This window comes from Brassica napus, chromosome A5 (assembly GCF_020379485.1).
Source record: "Brassica napus cultivar Da-Ae chromosome A5, Da-Ae, whole genome shotgun sequence".
NCBI classification, from domain to species: domain Eukaryota; kingdom Viridiplantae; phylum Streptophyta; class Magnoliopsida; order Brassicales; family Brassicaceae; genus Brassica; species Brassica napus.
In genome coordinates, this window is record NC_063438.1 from 4776296 (window position 1) to 4789647 (window position 13352).

General features: G+C 35.9%; 3 protein-coding genes across 3 annotated transcripts; 2 read left to right on the forward strand and 1 right to left on the reverse strand.

Moving 5' to 3' along the window:
* Positions 1-1495: 1495 nt before the first annotated feature.
* Positions 1496-3753, reverse strand: LOC125575031 (uridine nucleosidase 1-like). Its single transcript, XM_048780580.1, has 9 exons — positions 3385-3753; positions 3028-3143; positions 2884-2943; positions 2618-2800; positions 2431-2535; positions 2255-2351; positions 2074-2181; positions 1854-1989; positions 1496-1769 (listed from the first exon to the last, which is right to left on the reverse strand). The coding sequence occupies exons 1-9, from the start codon at positions 3488-3490 to the stop codon at positions 1661-1663; spliced, it is 1020 nt and encodes a 339-aa protein (XP_048636537.1). The 5' UTR covers positions 3491-3753; the 3' UTR covers positions 1496-1660.
* Positions 3754-6786: 3033 nt separating this feature from the next.
* Positions 6787-8318, forward strand: LOC106451124 (zinc finger A20 and AN1 domain-containing stress-associated protein 4-like). Its single transcript, XM_013892991.3, has 2 exons — positions 6787-7261; positions 7417-8318. The coding sequence occupies exon 2, from the start codon at positions 7467-7469 to the stop codon at positions 7950-7952; it is 486 nt and encodes a 161-aa protein (XP_013748445.1). The 5' UTR covers positions 6787-7261; positions 7417-7466; the 3' UTR covers positions 7953-8318.
* A 2529-nt stretch (positions 8319-10847) lies between these two features.
* LOC106451120 (CASP-like protein 4A3) lies at positions 10848-12435 on the forward strand. The gene is made up of 3 exons (XM_013892986.3): positions 10848-11651; positions 11738-11873; positions 12030-12435. The coding sequence occupies exons 1-3, from the start codon at positions 11119-11121 to the stop codon at positions 12222-12224; spliced, it is 864 nt and encodes a 287-aa protein (XP_013748440.1). The 5' UTR covers positions 10848-11118; the 3' UTR covers positions 12225-12435.
* Positions 12436-13352: the final 917 nt, after the last annotated feature.

A 13352-nucleotide genomic window follows, 5' to 3' on the forward strand; every position in this document is an offset into this window, starting at 1 on the left:
AATTGCAATCTCTAAAATTTGTTTTAAGTAGCTAATTGAATTTTCTAATTTGCATATATCATTGTTACTAATCAAAGCCTAAACATGTCCAACTATAAGAAAAAAAAAAAGGACCCCAAGTCCAACTATAATAATTTGCTTTAAATGGTTTGGTTAAATAAAACAGTTTGCACAACTCTATACATCTGGCAAATCATGCCCCCCTGATGGATAATGCATTTATATACACACATTTACTGTATATAGTTTGGATGTAATAAATAAATTCAAAATATAATTTCTTACTTACAGGTTAAGAATAAAAAGTGGTAGCAGAAGTACTCATGAGTACTCCTCCCAACTTCATCATGATGATGATCAGCATCATCCACCATTTCTGCCTGTAGATACAATTATGCAAAGTGAGCCCAACCTGTTACAACCATCTCATTGAATCCTTACTCTACCCTCTTCACATGTTCCCACTCTACCCTTCAACTTTTAATCATAATAAGAAGTATTGAAACCTATTAGCGTGATTACAATTTCTATAAAAAAATTAACATATGTCATTTAGTAAAATATTTAGCTAGATAATGAGTTAAAAATTTACACTATCATTTTCGTATGAAACTTCGTTTATTCAGTGAAGTTTATCAAAAGCGATAGTAAAAAACAATTGATAGATTGCATTGTATAAAAAAACAAAAAACACATCCAGTTATTTGAAATATAATCTGACAAATAAAACTTCAAAAAAAAAAACCAGTAATGAACCCATGCCAAAATTAAGGTTAAGTTAAAAAAAAATAGAAAAAAAAATTAAGGTCAAGTTTTTGCCAATACACTGATATCATAAAGCTTTTGTTCCGCACTTTTTGACAACATCAAAATGCTTTTTCGCATCATACTGGGCATAATGGGCTTGAATCACGTTAGTTACCTACACAACAAAGGTTCTCTATTTACAGTTTAGTTTAGCTGTTTCGTGTTTGTGTCTGTGTATGTTGAAGAAGAGTGTTTTAGCAGATCACAGTAGATATCTGGTGGGGAGATGTCAAGTCTCTCACTCGTGTGAAGATGTAGTATGAACGACTTTTAACGATTTTTCTATGATCGCTCGGTTACTTGTTTGTTATGATCATTGGCTATGATTATTCTTACGTGACCCACCTGTTTCCCTATCTCAACTTACGTCTCATCCCTACTGGTCATTAGTGCATTTACGCTTTCATGGGCTCACTTTTTTCTTTTTCTTTTTGTCATCACACATATGGGTTCATATGAAATAAATAGTAGTTATTAGGTGTAAACTTATAAGTAAACGCAAACAATCAAGGCCATAGACAACTCTTAAATTAAATCATCTCAACTACAACATCCGGCTATCAACTTAGCAATAGGGCTGAGTATTCGGGTCGGATTATTCGTTTTGGAGCTTTTGGACCTATATATCTACAAACCAATATTCTGGTCGGTTTTCTATCTTTAATATTTACAACAATGGAGACAACCGAGAAGAAGAAGATAGATAGTTTCCATTCATTAACTTTTATTTTTTCTTACCAAATTTTAGCAATTATACAGTTCAAATACAAATGTTGAATTGAGATTCAGGTTAGAACCAGAACACATGATGAATGTGACAATGACATTTTCAAATGAAATATTAACATTCTTTTTATGGCTTCATCAGCATGCCTTTGATGTATTCCAAAACTCCATCTACATCTACCGTCCACGCCACTGATACTGGTGAGTATCCCACCCATGGATTGCTCCCATTCCATCTGCAATCAAATCAAAACCAACATTTAGAGGAAATGTCTACATATATAAAAAGAGTGAAATAATAAAGTTATAATTAGTAAAACCTCTTGAGGCCTTGATCCATGAGTGTGTGGCCAACACATATTCCTTGAGTCTCCACACGAACAACACCTTTCTTGTATGTGAATAGATCAGGCCGTACTACAGCCACAAAGCTGACCGGGTCATGAAGGTACACTCCTGAAAACCAGCAACAATAAACATTTTGAATAAAAAACATGCAAACTTCATAACCTTGGTATGATCACAGTTTCTTCTTTTTACCATAAACACCATCAGATTTGACATGCCAATCTCTGTAGAATTTGCACATGTCGCTTAGTAACTTAGCGTGTTTCCCCTTGGACTCACGCAGGGCTAAGAGATCATCATCTGAGAAAACACATACACATGGTTTTAGATGAATGTTAAAAGGAGACAACAGGGAGGAGAAAAGTTTATTCACCTGATAGTTTAAGTTGGGTTGTGATGTTTATCCCAACGACAGTGATATCAGCTCCACACGTGAACACCACATCAGCTGCTTCCGGGTCATTATATATCTGCATACAGAGAAACAAACTCATAAATTGTTTTCATTAGCAGAAGATTAAAGAAGAGGTTTAATGGATGTTTCTTTACATTAGCCTCAGCTGCAGGATTAACATTCCCTAAAGAGAAGAAAGCTCCACCAAGTATAACAATCTTCTTCACCTTACTCGCAAATGAACTATCACGTTTAATGGCCTAAACACACGAGTCATGGTGTCAGAAACACAAACCGGATCATAAGATTTAAAGAATTGAGATTGGTTACGAGTCTTCTTACTATTGCTAAGTTGGTCAGAGGTCCAAGGGCGAGAACGGTGACTTCACCGGGGTATTGAGAGACTTTCTCAACTAAGAACTCAGCTGCACTCTTGTCACATTTCTTTCTACAAGGAGAAGGAACAGATACGTCTCCAAGCCCATTTTTACCGTGCACGAAATCAGCAACTCGTGGAATCCCACCCTAAGAGTCAACAACACAACAGAAGCTAATGTCACAACGAGTTCCACGGAGCAGAGAAGAGAAGAGAGAAAGAGTGTATGTACCTTCAAGGGTTCAGAACTTCCTTCAGCGACGGGGAGATCAGGGAAGCCACCAATCTCACACTGTTCTTTTGCACAAACGATCAAAACACAAAGAGATCACACAAGGAGAACTATACAGAGTTAAGTGATGGTTTTGTTACATACGAGGAGCAAGGCGTTGCGTGTAGCGTCTTGTGTTTGGACATTACCAAAGACAGTAGTCAATCCTAATATATCCAGCTCAGGTGTTTGAAACGCCATCATTATCGCCATGCTATCATCTAAAAAACCAACAATACATAACTATCAGATTCTCCTATTGATCTTTACATTTTGAAAGGAAACTTGTTTCCATAAGCAAAAAACTAAAAAAGAACCTCTTCTAGCTGCTATTAAGAAAGTTTAAAAATCAAAACTTTACCACATATTGACTTCAAATAAACAGATTCAAGAAGTCTTAAGCACAAAGGGTGTTGGTTGATCAAAGTCAAACCTCAAAACAAATGAAAGAAGCCTCCTCACCTATGCCTGGGTCTGTATCGATAATGAGCTTCTCACGCTTAGAAGATAGACCCGAAACGTCACCGTTTGAGATCCCACCGTTGCAAATCTCCATAGCAGAATCCATATAACTTGGTTTTCTCAGCAAAGTAAATGTTAAAACCCGAGTGGAAACGATCTTGTCGTGGTAAAGAAGAGTTTGTTTCCTGATGTGTGTATATATACAAAGATGAGAAAGAGGTGAGCTTTCACGAGAAAGATACCTCAAAAAGGTATAAACTTTCGAGAAAGATAGAGAGAGACGTCCAGGTAAGCTTTTCTTATTGGTAAATCGGAAGTGGATCAGCTCTGGAATCTCAAGATTTATGGAGAGAGAGGGAGAGGGAGAAACGTCCAGCTAAGCTTTTCTTATTTTTTATTTTTATTCTCCCTATTTTTGTGGTGACAGAAAGATTACTTTATTTTATGCTAAATCTTATTTTAAGCCACGTTTTTATTTTATTTTTAACCTACCACACTGTACTTAATAATTATCCGATTTCAAATTGTTTCTTATTTCGGTTTATCTTTCCGGTTTTGATAGGATAACAAACTATTTTCTATTTTTTAATATAATATTTGGCCAATTTTGTAATTTGTAATTTTTTTTTGAATTTTTGGAATTATGAAATGATATATTTTTAGAAAAGTTAACAAGAGTTATTTTCTTGATTAAAATGTGGGTTTGGACATGTTGGTTGGTAAAAACGTTTTATTAATTAGAAGGAATCAAAATAATAAAATACTGATCCCCATAGAATAATAAAAATAAGTTGGAAAATATGAAAATTATTGGTGTTTGTGTTTGGAAGTTGGAAGGAAGTAACCTTTTTTGTCAAATGCCAACTAAGCCAATTATATGTCACCAACGAAGACGCATTGACTACAGTCCAAAACCAAAACGCAGTTTGTTCATGCATTTACCCATTTTTTATTTCGTAAACTAAAGCCCAATATTTAATGGGCCTATAACATGAAACTCAAACGTACATAAGCTTCTTTTTTGGGTTTTAACATTTAAGTTTCATGATAAATAGACGTTAGCTAATTCATGGTTCATTGAAAATCAGTTCAAAATTCTGCAAGTAGATTAGTGTGTATGCATATCTTTCAGGGGTATTAATTTATTTTCTTTACAAACTTTTCCCTGTTACAACTTGCATCATAGATAAACACTACAAATATTCGTTAGATTTAATGACTTGTTTGTTGATGGATTAAATAAGAGAATATAGTTTACTAAAAATAAAATGTAATGGTTTCTTGCCGGCAAAAGAGATCAATAATGAGAAAAAGCATAAATCAATATACAATCCCTTATATATTAAAAGAGGAGCATTGGAGTTAATGCTTTCACACTATGTATGACACGTGTCCATTGTACAGAGACTCTCACAAATTAGTTGCCTTAATTAGTTTTGCTATTACAGAATTTTTGGAAACGTTTCATTGATCTAGAAAATTAAAAAAACCACTCGTGGAATGAGTTATCACGTAAAGCTTAAGCTACGACATCACCGTACCATCGTAAAGATTATTTCTCATCATGAAGACTTTCCAGAACAAATACGGGTGTGCTCTGTCAGTGCATATCACGAAGCACTAGATAGTAACACATGTAAGTTAGAAACACAGAATCGAGAAGATGAAGACGTAATTAACTTTTCTCTTATACGGGAGATATAAACATTCATATCGGCGAAGAACTCAGCATGAACACTTTCAAGAAGAGAACACTCTGAATCTTAGAAATGATACATCACCGAGCTCGCTAAGCATTTTTCATCCACACTGCATAATGGTTCTTGAACGTGTATATATTGTATGAACTATATAACCCACTCTTTTCTTTTAGAAGAGAGACATGACTATTCATCTCGACGAGAACACTTTGAAGCAGAGTACACTCTGTATCTTAGAACCGAGACATGACCAAGCTCGCTAAGGTGCGCAGCTCCACACTGGAGATTTTTTCGTTTTATTAGTATTCTATTCACATTTATATTTTTGTTTTGGCTTTCAATATCTTACTTAAGAACTATTATGATAAATTCTTTAATTATGCATCTTAATAATAAATGAGCTTTTAAGTTATAAAAGACTTATTTTATTGTTTAAATATGTTTTTACCGTTCTTGAAACTTTCTTCCGGTGTTACTTTATCAATCATATATTGCAAATACAGACTTTATTTTGGATGTCAAACATTAAATCACCGAGTCAATTCACCCCGCGCAAGGCGCGGGTTATCACCTAGTTTGAAAGTAAAGTGGGAACATGCCAACATGGGATGGGATAGACGAGAGAATCTTGGCGGCCGAAAATGGGGTTGTATGCCTATTGTTTAGCCCAACCAACCTTCTCCACTATCTCTATTATTATTTTACCCATTTTATCATCATATATGTACATATAAACAACGTTCCGATCATTTGATGCGTTGAACCGGAAATTTTCATTTAATCAAACATTCTTCTCTGAACCTGAGTTCCACACGAACTCGCCTACTCAGCTGTCAAAATAGCATTGCTTTGTAAGAGACGGAAGGCTTGTCAGGAAAATGTAATTCACCTTTACATGTTTTTTTTCTATAATGATCTGATCTCGGTTTTCAAATGAGACATGTGTGTGCACTTTTAGTAAATATGCATGCTCATCCGTTCAACATGAATACAAAAAAAAGGAGAAGACAAGATATATCATCCGAAGCTTTTTAAATGTAAGTATTCCAACAGAGTAAATCATTCAATAACCTTTTCTAAGAGACGCTTAGGAGTCAGGATCCATTTTGACTTGGACTTGGGCATCGTAAGGTTCTCTGATTCTCATTATGCACCATACCAATGTCTTAGGTGATACTAACCATGATGCGTCCATTGATTTAAAAAAGGAACCCATGGACGCAAACCAAAAATCATTCACCAACAACAATTATGCTAGAGATTCTTGTAGGCTTGTAGCAGCATATATTATGTTGTTGTCTAACAATGTTGGAGGAAAAATACACATGAAGAATTAAGTTTATTAAAAATGATGATTGAGCTAGTGATAAAGATTCTAGTCACGATGACAAAGATTTGGATAAAATGCAAGTTGCTATCACTGTTATAATAATAACTCCATGAATTGAAAATAAACAAAAATAAATATCATACTACAGTTTTCGGAAAATTTATTGTTTGTACCCATATGGAGACGTCCCCGTTGGAGGGTATGTGTATATCTGAATATAATATAAAGTGTGAGGAAAAAGGAGAGAAAGAGAGAGGGGGATAAGATAGAGACAAGTGTGAGCTAGTGGACGGAGAGGTAGAAAGCCAATTTGGCTCCTCTTCCAACCTGTATTTTCACTTCTGTGATCATCATCCATACACATTTCATAATATAAAAATAGTTTACACACATTCATATTTGTCTGGATATCACTTCATTTTCATTTCTTGATTAATTTTTCATAATAATGTTTACAATTAACAAAAAAAAGTATATGATTGAAATCTTCCCACCAGTCATCCGATCTCTTACAAATCTTAGAACTCTGCAATTGTCAAAATTACTTTTTAATTGACCCAATCGAAAGAAAATATACCAACACGGTTTAGATAAATATATATATTGTTACCACTAAACAAAATGTGGAGTAATAAACATTTTAAAATGCTACAGTACTATACATCATAGAACTATTAATTTGTGTGCATCATCTTCGTCATTTCGCCGTTGTTTTCTCTCTATACTCTATAGTAAAGTATTGATCTATAAATCATTCTCTTTCTCTCTGCGCGTTTCACCCTTTATAGAAAAGAACCAGTGAATCATCATCATCATCATCATCATCCTTCTTCTTCTCCAAAAACAGGTTAACAAACTAACTAACTTCTCTCTCCATTCTTCTTTTTATAATGGTTGCCGAGAAAAAAAAAACGCAGGAAAAAAACATTCTTGCATAACTCGGTGACCCGTTATTACATAACTAATTAATAACATCGTTGATTGTCTGTTTTTTTTCCTCAGATTTTCGACCAAACTTGATCTGTTCTGTCCAAAGCTTATTATTATAATCAATGGCGGAAGAACATAGATGTCAAACGCCGGAAGGCCACCGTCTCTGCGTTAACAACTGCGGTTTCTCCGGCAGCTCAGCCACCATGAACCTCTGCTCCAATTGCTACGGCGATCTCTGCCTCAACCAACAACAACAACAAGCCTCCACCAAATCAACCGTCGAATCCTCTCTCTCCGCCGCATCTCCTCCGTCGTCTTTGGAGATCGAATCCATCTCATCTTCTTCATCAACGGCGGAGAAACAAATCCCGCTGATTCAGACGTCGACGGAGCAGAAGCAGCCACCGCAACGGCCTAACCGGTGCACCGTGTGCAGGAAACGGGTCGGGTTGACCGGATTCATGTGCCGGTGCGGGACGACTTTCTGTGGGACCCACAGGTATCCGGAGGTTCACGGATGCACGTTCGATTTCAAATCGGCGGGACGCGAAGAGATCGCTAAGGCTAATCCTTTGGTCATTGCCGCGAAGCTCCAGAAGATATGATCTGAGCCGTTGACTTTCTTCTCTCTCCCGCGTTTTACCGAGACAATCTCCGACATTGTATCTCAGCCGTTCACTGTATTAAAAATATATACGGACAACACGTGTTACGTGATTAGAGGTTGAGATGGTTGTTACAATATTCACCTTTCAATTATTTTCCTTTTCTTCCGAAAGAATTTATGTTTTTATAATTGTGTGGCTTTTTGCTTGTGGAAAAATAAAATTTTCTTTTCGGGGAAAAAAAGATAAAAAAGTTGTGTCTCTCGGTTTTTTTTTATTTTTATTTTTGTTTGGGAATTTTATACAGCAGAAAGACGGTTTGGTTGTCAAATTATAAAAGAAAAGGAAAAGATAGTTTCATCACCATTGGACGGGTTAGCTTTTGGTAGGACATTAAAGTCAATGACATAAGGTCCAAATGTTGTGTATAATAAGATCAAAAAGAGTTTGGTTATCAAATTTATACAAAATGGAGTTTGGACAAGATGTTTATGGCCTGAGATTAATCCATTAATCAAAAATGGAGCTAGGTCTTTGAGGTTCATGATCTGAGTCTAGTGTTTTCTAGTATATAAAACCATAGAGGTACACTATTTTAGCCTAAGATTGTGTGTATTACCCAATGAACACTTGTAGCTTCCAAGAGGGTTCATATAAAGCCTGTTCGTTTTATAAACACCACGACTAGCGGCAGCCGCATAAAATAAAGGTAAGGCAGGAGGAAATTCTTTGATGTTCTGATTAAAAACAGCTGCAACAGACAATTGGAGACATGAAAACGAAATCGCCGCTGCTGCTGAAATTTCGAGCGTCGTATTTGCTGGGTTGAAGTTGACACATCGACTGGAAAAAATGGAGGATGCGGTTGTTTTTACAAAACCCAGGACAACGATGATAGTTATTTGCTCTATATTTTTGAAACCTGACGCGGCCGCGGTGTCTCCAAAAAGAACAGGCCTATAGTCTTTATAGCTACAAAGACAGTGAGTTCGCATGATTTTGTTTTTAAGTACTTGTTTTACATCATCCAAAATAGTAGTGTGTTGTGGGTGATGATGAGAATGAAGTGAACTGAAAATTAGTATTCAAGCGTTTGGGAGGGGCGACCATAGGTTCAAATCTTGCCACCTTTCTTGTGGATCATCCTGTGGTTACCGGATGATGAGAATAACAAAGCAGAAATCTTGAACCGAGCACAAAATGTCAATATATGAATTATGGATTTTTACATATGTTGATTAATGGATTGAATGATCTGATGCTTCATGGTTACTTGAGTTATTCTATATAAATTGTACTTTTATCAATTTGAATATTTTTGTATGCCAATGTCCACTATATAAGTTGACAAAAAGCTATACATGTTTTGAGTTTTGGACTCGACATCAACTTGTGGAAGAAGTCAGCTCAAGGATTCCAAAATTTACAATTACATAGGGTCTTAGATCTGAGTTTACAGTTACATGGTATAAACTGCCATAGAGGAGGGAGAATACCTTCTAGCATTGGAAAGTTCATATGAGATATTTGAGCTTAAACATGAGTTGTGCAACTCTGTACTCTTTGTAAGTATTGTTACTGTTAAAATGATGTTGAAGATTAAGTGTATTATATTCTCTATATTCTTCTGTTGGTATGTTGCTTAATAACTCCACTTATTAAGGGTGTAAATGTAATATACTATCATGAGAGTTAATGTAAACGTGATACATAGAAATGTGACTTGTCAAATAAAATTATAGAGATACAATTTTGTATTGAGAAAAAAAAATATTTGTAGTTCAACCTTTGTACAATTTGAAAAAACATACAAAATTTAGCTTCAAATGATTGTCATGTGGAGAATATATAAAATTAAAAAAAAAAATCAAAAATAATTGAATGATATATGAAATACTAAAAGAAAAATTTTCTTCCATTATTATTTTTCCTTTCTAGTAGCGAAATATTTTCTTATAAGTATGTTTTACTATTATTTTTCTTCTGTATAATGAATGGAAATCTTTTTCCATCAGTTTTGTTGAAAAAAGTGAAATTGTAGAGGAAGTAAAAGTCACATCCAAAGTTTAATTCATTGTAGATTTGTATTATGATTTTAAAGAAAAATGTAGAGAAGTCAGTTTTGAAAGACTTGCATAGTTGTCAAAAAAAAAAGACTTGCATATGAAAATTTAACTTGTGAAAACAATGAGGTGGATAAGTTTCATGTCTTGTAAGCATTTCTCTATCTTCCGGCTCCTCTATATCTAGTATTTGACCATAATGTCTTCTCATTCCATATAGTACGCAAATGATGTTTCATTAGCCTACTGACTGAAATGGATGAATGTGCCCTTTAGTGATTCAAGACAAATAGTGAGAGCAGACAGATATTGAGCTTCAAGGAGTAGGCTTCATTGCATGCCTATAATCAACTTGTGGTTGTGTAATATCTTTCTCTTCTTATTTCTTGGCACAAGCCACACAACCAATAGAAGAAGGTGTGCCAAAAGGCCCAAAACATATTTTTAAGTTGTTGTACACTCATGTGACTCCTTACTTTCATTGGGGAATTTGTAGTTTTATCAAGAAATCTAGCATTCTGCAAAATTCATTGATCACATATATTAAAAAACAGACTTGTTTCACTCCTAGTAGAAACTCCCACATTCTCTTCACAGTATTTATAAAACCATGCAAGTATAACAAACACGTCAAACTTGAAAAGAAGAGGTCGTGAATCTCTTTTTTTTTGCGGTTGCTCGCTTATGTAGATCCTCTTGGTCTTCATAATTTTCCTCCTGTTGTTTGTTCCATGTTTTTGTAATCTGAAACGCATTGTAGTTTGAGACGCATTTTAACGTTGGATTCTCAGCATCCATTTATTAGCTAGAGGAACCAAACCAAAAGGGGCATAATTACAAAATCGAAACTATAGGGGTCAGAACACAAAAGACCAAAAGTATTGGTGCGGGTTATTAAATAAGAAAAAAACATAACCAAGGACAGTAAACTAAAAAAGACAAGAGACTTCAAAAAGTCTTCTTCTGCTTTCTTTTGTTCGATACTTTGATTCTTTGCTGGCTTCTTCACTTTTGTTTCTTTTCACCCTTTTTTCCCCTAAATTCGATTGCGTTGCCTGTTTGATCATCATCATCACTTCCTCATCCTCAAACTCGTCTCTCCGATGAGATCTCCGCCGTCGATGTCACCGTCTTCCATCTCAACGGTGAAATCTCCACCTCCGGCAGATACTTCAATGGCCATAGTGGCTTTCGATAACTCCACAACTCACTACTCTTCTTCCTCTCCTTCGCCTCCACATGCTCTCAGCGAATCAGATGAAGAAGAGAGACGTAGCAGCAGGAGAAGCAAAACTCCGGTAAAGGAAGAACCTTTCGCTTCTCTGGCTCATCAAACTCCGTCTCCGATCGTGGTCGTTCACAACCCTTCAGTGAAAGAGTTCGTTCCTCCTCCTGTGGCGACGACGAGGAAGAGTGCTCGCGTCGGCTCCGGGAGAAGAAACGGCGGTGGTGGGCAGCGATCTGGAGCTGTGTTGGCGATTCTGAAGAGGTCGAAGAGGGAAGAGGTTGTAAAGTATTCAGCTTTAGGGTTTAGGCTAAGTGAGGTCGTGTTGGCTTTGATCTCGTTCTCGGTTATGGCTGCTGATAAGACTAAAGGGTGGAGTGGCGATTCTTTTGATCGTTACAAGGAGTACAGGTATGCTCTCGTGTTCTTGAATTGGTTCAAGATGAGTCTTATTGATGTCATTTGATTTTGATTATTACCAAACTTGGTTGTGACAGGTTTTGTCTGTCTGTGAACGTGGTGGCTTTTGTATATTCTGCTTTTCAAGCATGTGACTTGGCATACCATCTTGTCAGAGAGAAGCACTTTATCAACAACCACCTTCGACCTCTCTTTGAGTTCATCTTAGATCAGGCGAGTCATCACTAACTTAGTTTCAGCTAGTGTTGTTACCCTGTCTCCTATGTAGTTCAAATTCATATTGCTATTCACGTATACTTATGAACAAGAAAAGGTTTGCTTTCTGAAGGAGAATGGTTGTTTTTTATTTTTGTGTGTTTGGCTATTCAGGTACTTGCGTATATGCTTATATCAGCATCAACAGCTGCAGTCACTCGTGTTGATGATTGGGTTTCTAACTGGGGGAAAGATGATTTCACCGAGATGGCGAGTGCCTCTATTGCTATGTCATTCTTGGCCTTCCTTGCCTTTGCTTGCAGTTCCCTCATATCAGGGTATAACCTCTTCAACCAAGACTCTCTCTGATCCTCCTCCCTCACTTTTTTTTGTATAGTTAAGAGCCAAGAACACACACTCCTTGTGTCACAATATATATTTGAGAAATAAAAGATCAATACGTCTTTTATAGAATTATTATAGTTATTACATTATTTATGGATTTTTGTAGACATAAAAGAGTTCCAGGAAACTGTGTAATATTTTGAGGTTAATGAGAGAGGCTTCGAGACCTTTTTTATTTTGTTGTTTAAAAACGTTACAAAACCTTAAAACAACATATCTTAAAAGGGTTGTGGCTGGTTTTAAAACCTTTAAAACAACATATCTTGAGCCGTATGATTGTTAATTAGATGTTTCTTGGTTCTTGCTAGTAATGATTGTGTTGTGTTCAAGCCATCTTTTGAAAAGGGTTGTGGCTTTAAGATGTGACTGGTTTCGTGTTAATCAGTGACCCTGTGTGTTGCTAGTAATGGATCATTTAGTTCTTATACTAAGGCAATAAAGTGATGTGTGGTATTTGACTAAGGGGGAGAATATGAACATACTATGAAACCAATAAAAGAGTATAGAGAAACTTCTTTACAGACAGACTTGCACAGTATAGACTGATCAAAGAAAGTTCCAAGAAGAAGATGAGTTGAAGTTAAGAAACTTCTGTTCCCTTGTCTTTACTCTTTGGCATTGACTAGCTTTGGGCTTTACTGTTATAATAAGCTAATCTTTCTCCCGATGGGCCTCAACTCAGACCACAGTCTTTCTGTAAACCGGAATCGATTCTTCACAAAAAGGAATGCAAAGCTTCGTATAGTTAGGCTCACCACAAAGATTACAAAGATAAAAACAACAAACACACATCAAATCAAGAAGGCACATATCAGGCACTCGTCTAATTTCTGACAGTTTTGTTCCCCAATAATTGATAGATTTTTGGCATTTATAAAACAAAAATCTAACGTGTGGCGCGTATAGATGTACTGTTGATGATGTTGTGTATGGAATATGGAGAGATAGATACAAGAAAGAAATTCAAAGAGTTCCCAAGTGTGGATCAGACACAATGTGGACGGGATGTAAAAGAGCCCTAGCCAAATACATAACATAACAACAACTCAATAGTGTTAATCATCGGTTTGGTCGTTTAATCCATCTTTAGGA

Excerpts from the sequence above, each read along its gene's own strand:
- LOC125575031 (XM_048780580.1), bottom strand. The coding sequence starts at position 3,490 with ATGGATTCTGCTATGGAGATTTGCAACGGTGGGATCTCAAACGGTGAC. Across the intron at positions 2,352-2,430 it reads ATCCTGCAGCTGAGGCTAAT|ATATATAATGACCCGGAAGC; the intron begins GTAAAGAAACAT and ends CTCTGTATGCAG. Across the intron at positions 1,990-2,073 it reads CAAATCTGATGGTGTTTATG|GAGTGTACCTTCATGACCCG; the intron begins GTAAAAAGAAGA and ends GCTGGTTTTCAG.
- LOC106451120 (XM_013892986.3), top strand. The coding sequence starts at position 11,119 with ATGAGATCTCCGCCGTCGATGTCACCGTCTTCCATCTCAACGGTGAAA. Across the intron at positions 11,652-11,737 it reads GATCGTTACAAGGAGTACAG|GTTTTGTCTGTCTGTGAACG; the intron begins GTATGCTCTCGT and ends TGGTTGTGACAG. Across the intron at positions 11,874-12,029 it reads TTGAGTTCATCTTAGATCAG|GTACTTGCGTATATGCTTAT; the intron begins GCGAGTCATCAC and ends TTGGCTATTCAG.
- LOC106451124 (XM_013892991.3), top strand. The coding sequence starts at position 7,467 with ATGGCGGAAGAACATAGATGTCAAACGCCGGAAGGCCACCGTCTCTGC.